Source organism: Myotis daubentonii, chromosome 4 (genome assembly GCF_963259705.1).
Source record: "Myotis daubentonii chromosome 4, mMyoDau2.1, whole genome shotgun sequence".
Classification (NCBI taxonomy): Eukaryota; Metazoa; Chordata; class Mammalia; order Chiroptera; family Vespertilionidae; genus Myotis; species Myotis daubentonii.
The window spans coordinates 21,620,060-21,634,089 of NC_081843.1; the positions used below are offsets into that span (position 1 = coordinate 21,620,060).

General features: G+C 36.7%; 1 protein-coding gene across 2 annotated transcripts in view; it reads left to right on the top strand.

Moving 5' to 3' along the window:
- The window catches only part of ATF7IP2 (activating transcription factor 7 interacting protein 2), a 106,261-nt gene that overhangs the window by 52,940 nt on the left and 39,291 nt on the right, over nucleotides 1-14,030 (top strand). The window contains exons 2-5 of one of the 2 annotated variants that reach the window (XM_059693147.1): nucleotides 3,954-4,788; nucleotides 6,299-6,423; nucleotides 10,460-10,594; nucleotides 11,711-11,809. In XM_059693147.1, the coding sequence (XP_059549130.1) occupies nucleotides 3,954-4,788; nucleotides 6,299-6,423; nucleotides 10,460-10,594; nucleotides 11,711-11,809 (1,194 nt within the window). Of the gene's footprint in view, nucleotides 1-3,943; nucleotides 4,789-6,298; nucleotides 6,424-10,459; nucleotides 10,595-11,710; nucleotides 11,810-14,030 lie in introns of both variants that reach the window. The other variant, XM_059693148.1, reaches the window with a different exon arrangement.

The window sequence follows — 14,030 nt, forward strand, 5'->3', positions numbered from 1 at the left end:
CGTGTCTTCTTGATCCTGTTTCATCTAATCTGCTGTTGATCTCTCCAATATATTCATTTCATTTAATGTATTCATCACGGCCCCCACTGGGGATCATTTTCTGACTGCCTCCCCTCCTCCCCTCCTATGGTTTCTAAGGTTTCGCTGAGTTTATCTGTTCTTCCCCTAAGTTCAATGAGCATTCTTATAGCCAGTGTTTTGAACTCTGTATCCAGCAGATTGCCTGTCTCCATTTCATTTAGTTCTTTTTCTGGAATTTTGCCCTCTTCTTTCATTTGGGACATGTCTCCTCATTTTGGCTGACTCACTGTGATTTTTTTTCTCCTGTTTATTAGGTAGATCTGCTACATCTCCTAGTCTTGGCAGAATGGCCTTGTGTAGTAGGTGACCTGTGAGGCCCATTGGCACAGTCTCCCTATTACCCTTAGCTGGATGCACAAGGGGCATGTATCCCTTGTGTGGGTTGTGTGTGCCTCTTGTTGTAGTTGAGTCATGATTGTTTTTGGTATATCAGTGGGTTTGATTGACCATTGGGCTACCTGGCTTTGAGGGTTGTTTGTGACTACAGCGGATAAGTAGTTGTGTGTGGGCTGACCCCTCCTCCCCCCAGAAGGAAAGTCACATTAACAGAGCCCTCGTGCCAGCCATTCTGCCCTTTGGATGTGTCATTTGTGGAGCTGGTTGAATGGTGCTCTTGTGTGTTATCAAGCTGGCAACCAGTTGTGTTGTTTCTGGAGCCTCTTGTGAGGGCACAGGTAGGGGCCACATGCTGGGAGTCATCTGCATTTGGTGGCTGCTTGTGCTGGGCCTAGAGGCTCTTGAGAGAAGCTATGCTGTGAACTGAGGCTGGCTGCTACTAGTGCCAATCTTGGGATGCTTTGGTGTGGGCACCACAGTGTGAGCTGAAGCCACCTGTCACTTGTGTTGGGTTTCTGGCTCATTAATTGAAGCTATATTACAAGTCAACACTGGTTGCAACTTTATAATATGCTTGGAGCCACCTGGTGGTGTAGTAATGTACCCCATGAATCACACAAAGGACGACCCAAGAAGTCACATTAAGAAGTCTTTATTCAAAAGCCGGAGGCTGCGAGGGGGCATTAGCTCTCCAAATCTCGCAGCTCTGAGTGACTACCGTACTGAGCTTATAAAGACAAAAAAACCACATCCTGCTAGACATTGGAATGTAGAGCTATCTTGTGAAAGCAGATTGTACAGAAGCAAACTGAGCAAAGTTAGTTATCTGTAAAAGTTAATTATAGTTTTAGTTTTTGGAGCCATTGAGTCAAGGGACAACATTCCCAGAGCCACTGAGTCAATGGAAAAGCAATTAAAGCAATTTTTGCAGTTCTGGTCCTCAGGCACAGGAAAATAACCCTTGCAAAGCCATAATGTGGGCTGGCAACATAATGGGGTAATTTATGTGAGTTTCCAGGTCTCATTCTGGAAATGGAGGTGTAACTATCCTATTGTTTAAGGAAGCAAATGTTTACAGTAGCCAGAATAGCAGGGTTAAAATTTATACAGCAGTTTTTACCTGAGATGAATGTTACTATGCTTCATTGCTTCAATGGAAATCACAATGCATGTTGAGAGCAGTCACCACTTGTGCCAGCCTTGGGGCTACTTAGCAAGAAATACAGGTCATGATTAGTCCAACTGCTTCTGTTTGAAGTTTGTGGGCTTTTCAATAAAGTCCACAGCATAATGCTACTTGTGTGGAAGCCCCTGGAAACAGCTCGTTTTGGGTGGCTAAGGTAGATGGGACTGCATCTCAAGAAGTCACCAGAGCTGGACAAACATTGTTAGCCAGGTTAATGGAGAGCTCAGCTTTGGTACCTGTGTGAGGCTGCCCGTTTTGTGAGATTAAGACTGAACAAAGAACAGTGGTGCCTGCCAGCACTTCCATCCCCAGAGAGAACTGCCCTGACCCCTGACCTTTAAGCCCTTGCTCTGAAACCAGTCAGTTCAGCTCCTCTATGTATGTCCCTGGCGCTCTTTGAACTGCTGCCCCTTGGCTGGAACACAGAGCGAGTGAGTTTGTGAGTGAGCAAGTGAGTTTGTGAGGGGTCGAATTCTTGCAGTGGGGAAAAGGGGGGTTTCACTCGAGGAATTCCTGGGACTCATTATGGACACTCCTCTTCCCATCACTTTTGCCCTGGGCTGGTGAGCCAGGTGAGAGGCTGGCACCCCTCACTCTTCTGGGGGAACTTTAAAGCTGAGATAATCCTCTGATTTTTAATACTTACACCGTTAGTGTGGGACCTGCCCCTACCACATCCCTGTCCCTTCTACCAGTCTCATTGTGGCATCTTTGTATTTTCTAGTTCTAGGACTTCCATTCAGCTAGTCTTCAGGTGGTTCTCAATAATGGTTGTTGAATAAGTTAGTTGTAATTTTGATGAGGTGATGGTAGGAGGCAAACACAGCGTTTAGCTCCCACCATTTAACTGGAAGTACTGCAGTATTCCTTTTTTCCCCCCTATTTAAACAATAATTTTATTGTTTGAGTACATAGATAAATTTATGCCACTTGGGCAGAGTCTGTGGATGTCTCCTATGTCTAGTTGCAGGGGAGGATTTGTTTGGTCTTATAATATTAAGCCAACCAGTGAATACGGCTATTGATCAAAATTGGACAGAATTTACAAAAAGGATCAGAATCCTTTTTTAAAAAAAATTATGTTTTTTTATTAATTTTTTATATGTTCCTCGCAAGATGCTTTTGAACAGCAATAGTTTTCTTAATAGTAGAGATGCTCAAGAACATCAGGAGCGAATCCTTTTGACTTAAGAATTCTCAAGATTGTATTGCCTGTCACTTATGTAACACTATTTTCTCAAGATCACACTGATTTGTGTTGAGTCAGCCCCTTCTTGGCCAGTTTGTAGATCTGCTGTTTCACATTGTCACAGGTCAACTTCAGCCAGGTGGGGATGATACAGTGGCAGAGCAAAGCTGACTAGGACAAGCCTTTACTTGGGAGCATGCGTGCAACCCATTATGGCCACAGACAAGCAGCAAAAAAAGAGCAATATTCCTTTCTTTTAGACCAGTTACTTACCCACCATTCAGATAGAAGTTGATGTGGACACTGAGATAAATACTAAAATATTTCTCTGCTATGTGGTAGATTTTCCTTAAATTATGAGAAACAATAATTAAGTATTATAGCCATAGCCGGCTTGGATCAGTGAATAGAGCGTCAGCCTGCAGACTGAGGAGTCCCAGGTTCGATTCCGGCCAAGGGCACATGCCTGGGTTGCGGGCTTGGTCCCCGGTAGGGGGTGCGCAGGAGGCAGCCGATCAGTGATTCTCTCTCATCATTGGTGTTTCTGTCTCTCTCCTTCTCCCTTCCTCTCTGAATCAATAAAGAAATATATTTTAAAAAATATTTAAGTATTATAAAACCTAAATTGGCTTTCTTATTATAACTGGCATCATGCTGTGTATCTTAGTGCTCATTTCATATTCATGCCTATTGGGAATTACTCCTGCAGTACCATTTATTTTGAAAATTTGAATGTTAGGAAAGCTTTTAAAAAGTGCCACTGTGTGTCGAAAATGGAATGTTCTATGTAAAACATTGTTTTCTGTGTTTATGAACAATTGCAACTTAATCTTAGATTATCTAATGTATGGCCTGCTTAGATTATTTAAACCAGAAGTTAATGGTTATAGCAGTAAAGTGATATAAAAAGTGGCCAGGTAAATAATCAGGTTTAGTAACAAGTAGAGGCTTACTAGCACTATAAATTTTGAATTTATACAGTTTAAATTTATAGAAAGGAATTGAAATTATTTGTACATTTTAGTAAATGTGGATTTTCAATAAAAATAACTAAATGAAGAGATAGTCTCAACATTGTTTTAATATTGTAAATAGATGTTAGCTTTTGTCTGCTGGAGAAATGCTTTTAAATATGGTATCTTAAATTCTAGGATATGAAAGATGGCAAGTCCAGATAGAAGTAAACGGAAGATATTAAAAGCCAAAAAAACAATGCCTGCCAGTTGCCGGAAACAAATAGAGATCCTCCATAAGTCAAAGAATGTTGAAGCACTGAAAACAGCAGCAATTGGGAATAATGTGTCAAGTGATAATCAGAATTCAAGTGTTGTCATAAATAACAAATGTAGAGATTCTGAAAATGATGTTTCCTCATTGGACTCTAATAAAAATTCAGCGTGCTCACAAAAAAGTAAAGTATCTTCTCAGAATTCAATAAAACCACTAGAAATTGATTTGGAAACAAGATCGCAGTCCACTGAAGAACAAGTTGTATGCCCTTACCAAAAGCCAAGTGAACCAATAGCATCTCCCAGGAATCTGTCTACACAAGAGGCAAAAGATTCACAAAACACTTCTGAAAACTGTAACAAGGCAAATGTAATAAGATCCTGTTTTGAACAACAGGAAGAGGATTGTAATCTGAAATCCATTAGTAACGAACACAGTGTATGGAGTAGTATAGTTCAAATGTCAAATTCTACAGTAATCAATACTTTGGATAAAAGAATTGACAAGATAGTTTCCCATTTAGAAACAAACTCCAATTCTGCATCGCATGATAAAAGGCAAAATGACATTTTGATTTCAAGTTCAGACAACCATTTTGTGCCTTTTGCTAAAATACCTACGGCAGTAAATTCAGTCATTTATAGTAACTGTACTGCTGACAGTTTGAAAAGTGAAGACTCCTATAGAACCTATCATTCTATCATTTCAAATGGTGAAAATACAGAATCAACATGGCTGTCATCAGTTGACACAGATAGTAATAACAGTAAGTGTATACTTGTATGTCTTCTGGGGAAATCAAAATAATCACTGTCTTTTGGTGGGTTTTATAGTCTCAGATATAGAAACAGTAGAGTACATACCCCATGGGGCAAAAGTATAGTTGTTTGGAAAATAATACCATAATTAATAAGTAATTATACAGGAATAAGCTATTTTGTGCACTCGGAACTATAAACCTATTTTAGTCACACCCTGTATAGACAGGGAAAAGGTAAACAATGACAAATATTTCAGAGGATCTTGTTTCTGAACTATTCTTGGTGGGGAGGGGAAATAGTACCCTCTATATCCAAAGGCAGTAACTTCTGTCAAGAAATCAGTCACTTTTTCTTGAGAGCACAAAAAACCAAAAGGTGGTTTATAGCATTTGCTTGGTTTATTTCATCTACACATTTTCTTATTTTGAAGTTTTATTTATTAGATTAGGAGACTAGTTGAAAGAGAGAGTGGATTTTTAAATTGTTGGTGAACTCATTTTTTTTTCCATAGAATTGACCTGTAAATCATGTGCCAAGTATATGCGCATATACATACGTGTGTGTGTGTGTGTGTGTGTGTGTGTGTGTGTGTGTGTGTGTGTAGAGCAGTGATAGCGAACCTTTTGTGCTCGGCGTGGCAGCATTTTGAAAAACCCTAACTTAACTCTGGTGCTGTGTCACATATAGAAATTTTTTGATATTTGCAACCATAGTAAAACAAAGATTTATATTTTTGATATTTATTTTATATATTTAAATGCCATTTAATAAAGAAAAATCAACCAAAAAAATGAGTTTGCATGTCACCTCTGACACGCGTGTCATAGGTTCGCCATCACTGGTGTAGAGTGAGAGAGAAATGTGCCAAGTATATGCACATATACATACATACTTTGTGTGTGTGTGTGTGTGTGTGTGTGTGTGTGTGTGTGTGTGTGTAGAGAGAGAGAAATGCATTAAATAATTAACCAATGAAGTTCTAGGGTCAGAAAATCATTAAAATAGCTAAAGTATATTTCACTCAAAGTAGGATGTTTGTGTAGCTTAAGGAAATATAAGGAAAAGCTGAGTTTATAGGATAAATTTTGTCTAGGCTTCAGAGTGATCATTTAACAAGATGAATTTAAAATTGCTTAAAAATAGGATCACCTATTAAAAATATGTAGGACTACCTAAGTAACTGTTTATAGAAATATTGTAACTACTTAAGTAACTAAGTAGAAAATTAAATGCTATAATTTATTCCATTTTTTTAGTATTAACTAGATATTAAATGTATATTAAGTAGGATTGAAGGGGAAATGCATCTGAGGCCACAACCCTACCTACGATACTCATTTTTAAAAATAAATTAGATTGTTGCAGTTTTTTATACAATTGCATTTTCTTAAAAAATGCTGTCAATTGCTACATTTTAGTTTTTCCATTTGCTGAGAAGGTCTAGAAATTAGAGAATAGCCCTGTTTCCTTCATTAGAAGGAGTATTTTTATCTCTGATCTTTCCATTTCCTCAAGGCCATAATCATAAGAAGAGGATGTTTTCAGAAAACAAAGAAAATGTTAAGCGCCTGAAAACTTCAGAGCAAATTAATGAAAATTTTTGTGTAGCTCTGGAAAAGCAAACAGCATTTCTGGAACAGGTAAAATATTGGGTCTTAAATATTTGCTTCAGAAACTTCTACTTTTGATTAGTAAAATATGGTAAAAGTTGTCCTGGCTAGTTGGATGAGTGTCATCCTGTACACCAAAAGGTCACTGGTTAGATTCCCATTCTAGGCTCATTCCCAGATTTCAGGTTTGATCCTCGCTAAGGATGCTTAAGGGAGGCAGCCAGTCAATGTTTCTCTCTTACATTGATGTTTCTCTCCCTTTCTCCTTCCCTCCCTTTCTCTCTCCCATTCTCTCTAAAATCAATAAAAATATATTTTTTAAAAAAAGGAATAGTTGCCCTGGCAGGTTTTGCTCAGTGGTAAAGAGAATTAGCCCAAGGGTCACAGGTTTGATTCCCAACCCAGTTGAGCGGGAGATGTCTATCTGTCTCCCTCCCTCCCTCCCTCCCTCCCTCCCTCCCACTCTCTCTAAAAAATCTATGGGAAAAGTATCCTCGGGTGAGGATTTTAAAAAATGGTAAAAGTTACTTGATCTCCACAATGACTTAGTACAGATGACTTTCACTTGATGCAAAGCTGGTATATGAAAAATGAATTAGCAGATGGAGGTATTAGGGGAAGATAATTATTTACATTACCAAGATATCTCTATTTACTTGAGAATGATCCTATGCAGAGTCACCCTAGATAGAGTGCTCTGGTAGAGAGAGTATGGGATTTTCAGTAATTATTGCATTCAAATCTCTTTGTGAGTCATATACCCCAGGGACTTGAGCTTTACTGAAAAATCTATTTTGTACTGGTAATGAGGTTCTTTGGTCTGTATTTGTAGCTATTTGTAGAAATTATCACAATTGCTCACTATTTCAGACAACCTAAAGTTCATTGCATAGTCCTGTTACATTTAGGTTTACTTGCCCTAATTTCTAAGTTTTCGTAGGTATGCTGTATTATCTGACATTTTGCTTTATAGTATCATTAAACACATGTTTTGCTTTCATTTTTTCCCAATTTCATCTCATTGTATTACAGTTTCCATACATGTCTGATCAACTGAGTTTAAGGAGCTTCAGTTTTAGTAGGTCCTGTTTTGATTACCATATTTTGTAATTTTACTGTATTTACCATTAGAATGCCACAACTAAAATACATTAAGTAGTAAATGAATGCCTGTCAGCTGTAATGGAACAAAAATGTCCTAATTCAAACTATTCTGCTTACTGTATCCAAAACAAAAACACTACTGGTTTTTAAAAACAGGCCATTACAATTATGTAGTTTCATACAATACCTGGAAGCCATTTTGAAAGATGAATGCTGAACCAGCTTAATAGATGAGTCAACAGTTTTTCCCTTTCTATCTCTTGTTTTCTTCCAGGAAGACCAAAAGAGACACTAATAAAAAATATGTAAATGTTCAATTGTTTGCAGGAAAAGGGTAACAGAATTATGGTAACCATGGATGCAATTTAAGAAAATGTTGAAAAATATTATAGCTGTGTCTTTGTTTTTTTTCTGTATCCTGCCCTCCTACCCCCCCCCACCCCCATAGCTGTGTCTTATTCCCAGTGATTAGTAACTGAATTCAGAAATAAGGTCTGATATGGATATATAAAGACGAAATTTAATGTTTGAACGTTTTAATTTCACTGGCATGGAAAAATCAGGGTTTTCCTTCACTCTTATCTACTTCACAAAATAGTTGATCCAAGCTGACACAGAAAATAGTCCTTCCCAATGACATTTAGGGAATGCAGTCTATTTTATCTTCTCATCTACCCCCCCACCCGGAAGTTTATTGCACATTCCCTAAAGACAACTCGGGTTTTAGCTAATTCCTATCTTTTTACCTACCTCTAAATAGCTGAGCTAGCTTACTCTCACTTGATGTTTTGATTCCTGTTCAAACAGTAAACTTTCTAAACCACATCTGTTTTTCTTCCTTGAATCCCAGTGGACTAGGGTCTCCCGTTCATAATTGTTCTTTCCTATGAGAGAATTCTGGGGCTGCTGACTCTTCTTTTGAGGTTTCATAAGGATTTTGGCTTAATTGGTGCCAATTAAATTATTGAAGTAGAGGAGTTTTTCTTCTAAAATCCAAGTTAGTCACTCCATCCACCATCTTAGATAGTTGAGGCACATTGGAGATACAGTTGCCAGTCTTTGTCCAATCTTTACTTTGTCTGCAATCTGAAAATTGTATCTAGGACTTCCATCTGATTTTATAATTTTAACACAGTACCATTGGCAGAAGACATTCATAAGGTATTTGTTAGAGGTTATTGTGTCTGTCCTCTATATGAGGAACAACACCACTAAATGAGAACAAATGTCCAATCTAAGAGGAATCTACCAGTTGGTGATATTTAGTCCAAAATAATCAAGTTATCAGAGTCTGCTTCCATCTGAATCACCAGGAATACTTGTTTAGATTGTGGTTTCTTTTTTTAAAAAATTTTTTTTATTGTTGTTGTTAATCCTCATCCAAGGATATTTTTCCATTGATTTTTAGGGAGTGGAAGAGAGAGGGAAAGACAGAGAGAGACATCAATGTGTATGGAACACATCAATTGGTTGCCTCCTGCTCGAGCCCTGACCAGGGCCCGGGCTAGGAAGGAGCCTACAACCGAGGTACGTGCCCTTGACAGAATCGAACCCAGGATCCTTTGGTCCATAGGCCAATGCTCTATCCACTGAGCCAAACCAACTGGGGCTAAATTATGGTTTTTTAAGCTCACTAATAGTTGAAGACTGTTCTTTTAGGCTACTCTTTTCTCAAACTAACAGCCCCCTTTCCAAGTAATTCTATTTGGTAAATCCAGGGGAGAGCCTGGGAATTTGTGACTTTTTAATCCTGAGAATATGTTTCTCATTGATTTTTGAGAGAGAGTAACATCGAAGTGAGAGAGAAACATTGCTCACTTGCCTCCTATAAGTGTCCCAACTGGGAATCAAATCATAGATCAACCAATGTAGATATGTGCTTTGACTAGGAATCAAACCCACAACCTTTTTTTAGTGTATGGGAGAACGCTCTAACCAATTGACTAAGCCATCCAGCCAGGGCAAGAATTTGTGACTTTTAATCAGTATCCCATGTAATTCTTCCTCACCAGGAAGTTTGACAAACACTGTGGCATTTGCCTGTTAGCAAAATGTTATTCCCATATTCAGAACACTGAGATATTTCTCCAAGGTTATGAACTTCACTTATTGACCCCAGCCAGTGAACTTGCAAGCATGCAGTAATCCATAATAACCACATGAGTGACAGGTATTGGCTGTCAGTAAAAATAGTATTGGTATGTGTTTCTGAGCATTTTACATAACACCTATTTTAAGCACTTATTTATTTAATCAAATATTTAAAAGTTGTGAAAATATTAATGACAATCATATCTAATAATGTTGAAAAGCTTTTGAAGAAATATTAATGAAGCATTACAGAAGAAATCAAGTAGAAAATAGTGTTGAAGAGTAAGAACAATTGAAAATGAGAAGGAAAAGCCTTAGAAATAATTAAAAAAAAATATTGAATTACATCTAGGTGATATCAGTATAAAAGAGTTTAGCATACAAACTTTTAAGTTCCAATTTTGAGCACCAAGAACAAGATATTAGGGTAAAGTTGTAAATATTACTATTAAATACGTTAAATGTATTAATGCAGGTTTTGTTATTAAGAGAGACTACCCAACTCTGTTATAAAAGTTGCATATATGACCATACACATTGAGCAAATAACTACATATGACTGTTCATGGCAGGGTCAAGGATCAAACTTTCATAACCTGCTCCATCTCTACTACAGACCAACCAGCCATTTTCATTGGGCTCTGATTTTCAGATAAGTGGAGTTCCTTTTTATGGAATAGTAGGTTTAAGTTGTATGTTCTATTGAATTTGATGCTCAACCTTTAAAAAACTTACTGGTCTATAAATATAAATGTAAACATAATAATATAAAGTATACTTTATTGGTTACAGAGAAGAGCAAAGCTTTTTAAGAAGTAAAAAAAATTGCTTTTAAATTTGAAACGGGGTATTTTGGTTTTTAAAATTCTAGGTCAAACATTTGATTCAACAGGAGATCTGTAGTATACATTACAAATTATTTGATAACAAACTGAGAGAATTGACTGAACGCATTGGGAAGACACAGTGCAGGAATAAACATGAAGCAATAGCTGATGAACTCTTCGTAAGTTTCTAATTTCACTTGATTTCATTTGAGTCCTTTTAAAAAGTAGAATTTGGTGATGTTTTATATGTTAGGGAAGGAAAACAATATAGGCAGATCCAAATATGATCTCTGGCTACAAACCTGATGTACGAGATTTCCATAGGTTAAGAATTCATTATATCTTAGCAGTATTGGCCCTTGTCATGTACTTTTAGAAATAGAAGCTATTCTGATATTGACAGGCTTAAGTACATAGGCAATTTCTTTTAATTCAAAATACAGGGTGTCCCCAAAAAATGTATACACACTATAACGGCAGTGTTTATTAAAAATACATTTCATTTTCAAAATGTAATAGAATCTAGAGCAGCTGTTAAAGTGTGTATACATTTTTGGGGGTACCCTAGATAGTCTGTATTAGAGCTTGTGGAACCAGTTTCAGGGGTTTTTTTTTCTTTCAATCTTCAGTATACACTCACTTGCTGATTGGTGTTTCTACCAACATTAATTTTATTATGGACTAATTTGAAGTTTGGTATTTTTATTTTCCATTCTAGAATATTATACCAGCATCAAATATGATGTTTTTAATTGAGTTCACATTGGCTTATAACATTATATAAGTTTCAGGTGTACAATAGTATGTAATCCAGTATCTATACATTATAGCATCCTTACCCCCAAAAATCTAGTTCTCATCCATCATTATACGTTTGACCCCTTTTACTCATTTCACCCTCTCCAACCCCACTTCCCTTCTCATAACCACCAATCTGTTGCTAAGAGTTTGTTTTATATTTTTGAGTAAAATACCATTTTGCCCTTTTCTGTCGACTCACTTCACTAAGTTCATCCATGTCACAAGTAGCAATTATTTCCTTTTTTTTATTTCCTTTTTTTATAAACTGAGTAGTATTCCATTGTATATGTACCACATCTTTTATCCATTCATCAGTCAGAGGATGCTTCAGATGTGATTTAAATATTTGGCTTGTCTAAGAATTTCTCACTTATTTGGGTGGGTAAATAAGTCTAAGAAAAGTACTTTGGCAAATAGTTTTCACTCCATAGCTATATGATATGTTTTTTAGTACTCTGATTTTATATTTATTTGTTTTTCTCTTTTTCTTCTAGGCAAAAATAGCACAACTTCATAGACGTATTAGAAAAGTATTGTTATCTAAAAGGAATTGTTTGGAACCAAACATGACATCCAGTAATACATCCTTTAAGGTTGGTATAAACAAATAGGAGTTTTTTGTTTGTTTTTTTAAATATATTTTTATTGATTCAGAGAGGAAGGGAGAGGAAGAGAGAGAGAGAAACATCAATGATGAGAGGGAATCATTGATTGGCTGCCTCCTGCACACCCCTTACTGGGGATCGAGCCCGCAACCTGGGCATATGCCCCTGACTGGAATCGAACCCTGAACCCCTTAGTCCGCAGGCCAGCTCTCTATACACTGAACCAAACTGGCCAGGGTCATATAGGAGTTTTAATAAGAAATGAAGATGTTTCCAAACTAAGACAAAAAGATTAAAAAACAATATGTTGATACTTAGAATGTTTCTGTGACTTTATCTCTGGGGAAGCCAAAAATAAATGCCACTTGTATTACTTTCATAAAATGAGTAGAGAGTTGATTTGTGATTGCCTAGACCAGTGGTCGGCAAACCGCGGCTTGTGAGCCACATGCGGCTCTTCCGTCCTTTGAGTGTGGCTCTAACACAGTGATGGCGAACCTATGACAACGTGTGTCAGAGGTGACACGCGAACTCATATTTTTGGTTGATTTTTCTTTGTTAAATGGCATTTAAATATATAAAATAAATATCAGAAATATAAGTCTTTGTTTTACTCTGGTTGCAAATATCAAAAAATTTCTATATGTGACACGGCACCAGAGTTAGGGTTTTTCAAAATGCTGACATGCCAAGCTCAAAAGGTTCCCCATCACTGCTCTAACACAAAATACCACGTGTGGGCATGCACGTACAGTGTGATTGAAACTTCAGAGAATTTTTATTTGAAGTGGAGAATGAGTACGCAGATCTTCTGCTGCATAACAAGGTACGTTGGTTATCAAGAGGAAATGTTTTCAAATATTTCGCTTCCTTATTAACAGAAATTAAAGCATTTCTCCTTGAGAAGGGTGTTCACTATCCAGAACTAATGAACGATCAGTGGATCCAAAAATTTTATTTCATGGTAGACGTTACTTTTCATCTAAATCAGCTTAATCGTAAACTACAGGGAAAAGGAAACAATTTTTTCGATGTTAGAAGAAGTTATTTCATTTGAAAACAAATTATCTCTTTTTGCTCAAGATTTTGAAAAAGAAACTTTGATTCACTTTCCAAGCCTGTTGAAACATCGCCAAGAAAATAATTCTGATATTGACATTTGCTATTTCAAAACAACACTTTTAAATATGAGGGAAGCTTTTCTCAACAGGTTTCAGGAACTCAGAAACAGCAAAGTGACGTTAGCCTTTGTTAAAAAAAACTCTCAATGCTACTGTAACAGAATTAAATTTTTCTCCCTTTAATATTGACATTGGCAACTTTGAAATGCAATTGCTGGATTTAAAAAACAAAGAACTGTGGAGCTCGAAATTTGAACGTCTTTATGCTGATACAGAAATATTGGAGAAAAACAAATGTGAACTTATTTCACAGCACAAGTGGTCTGCTTTGAAAGACCTGGAGAAAGAAGATATGTTGATTTTTAACACCTGGAATAGTATTCCTGACTCATATAATCAACTGAAAAAACTAGCATTTGCTGTTCTTTCCTTATTCGGGTCTACATATTTATGTGAACAATCATTTTCAAGCATGAACCTTATCAAGAGTAAATTGAGAAGTCGTCTTATTGATGAGAACCTGGAATCATGCCTAAAATTAAAAACAACAACGTACAAACCTGACTTAACCCAGACTTTCCAAGGAAATGCAAGGCCATTGTTCACATTAGTGTTTGTCAGTCATTGTCATGATTTAATTTTATGGATATTGTAAGGTAAATTGTAAGGAATTTAATTTTATCAATAAATAATATCATTATTAAGTATGATATCAAGTTTTATTCAACGTTCCTATAGTTTAACTAAGACTTAAAACTTGTTGAATTTGTTAACATAAAATTATTGATAAAATTAAATTCACTTATCCTTAATATTTGTAGAGCTGTAATATACTCTTTTTAAAAAAATATATTTTATTGATTTTTTACAGAGAGGAAGGGAGTGGGATAGAGAGTTAGAAACGTCAGTGAGAGAAACATGGATCAGCTGCCTCTTGCATACCCCCTACTGGGGATGTGCCCACAAACAAGGTACATGCCCTTGACTGGAGTGGAACCTGGGACCCTTCAGTCCGCAGGCTGACGCTCTATCCACTGAGCCAAACCAGTTAGGGCTGTAATGATATACACTTACTTCATTTCTGATAC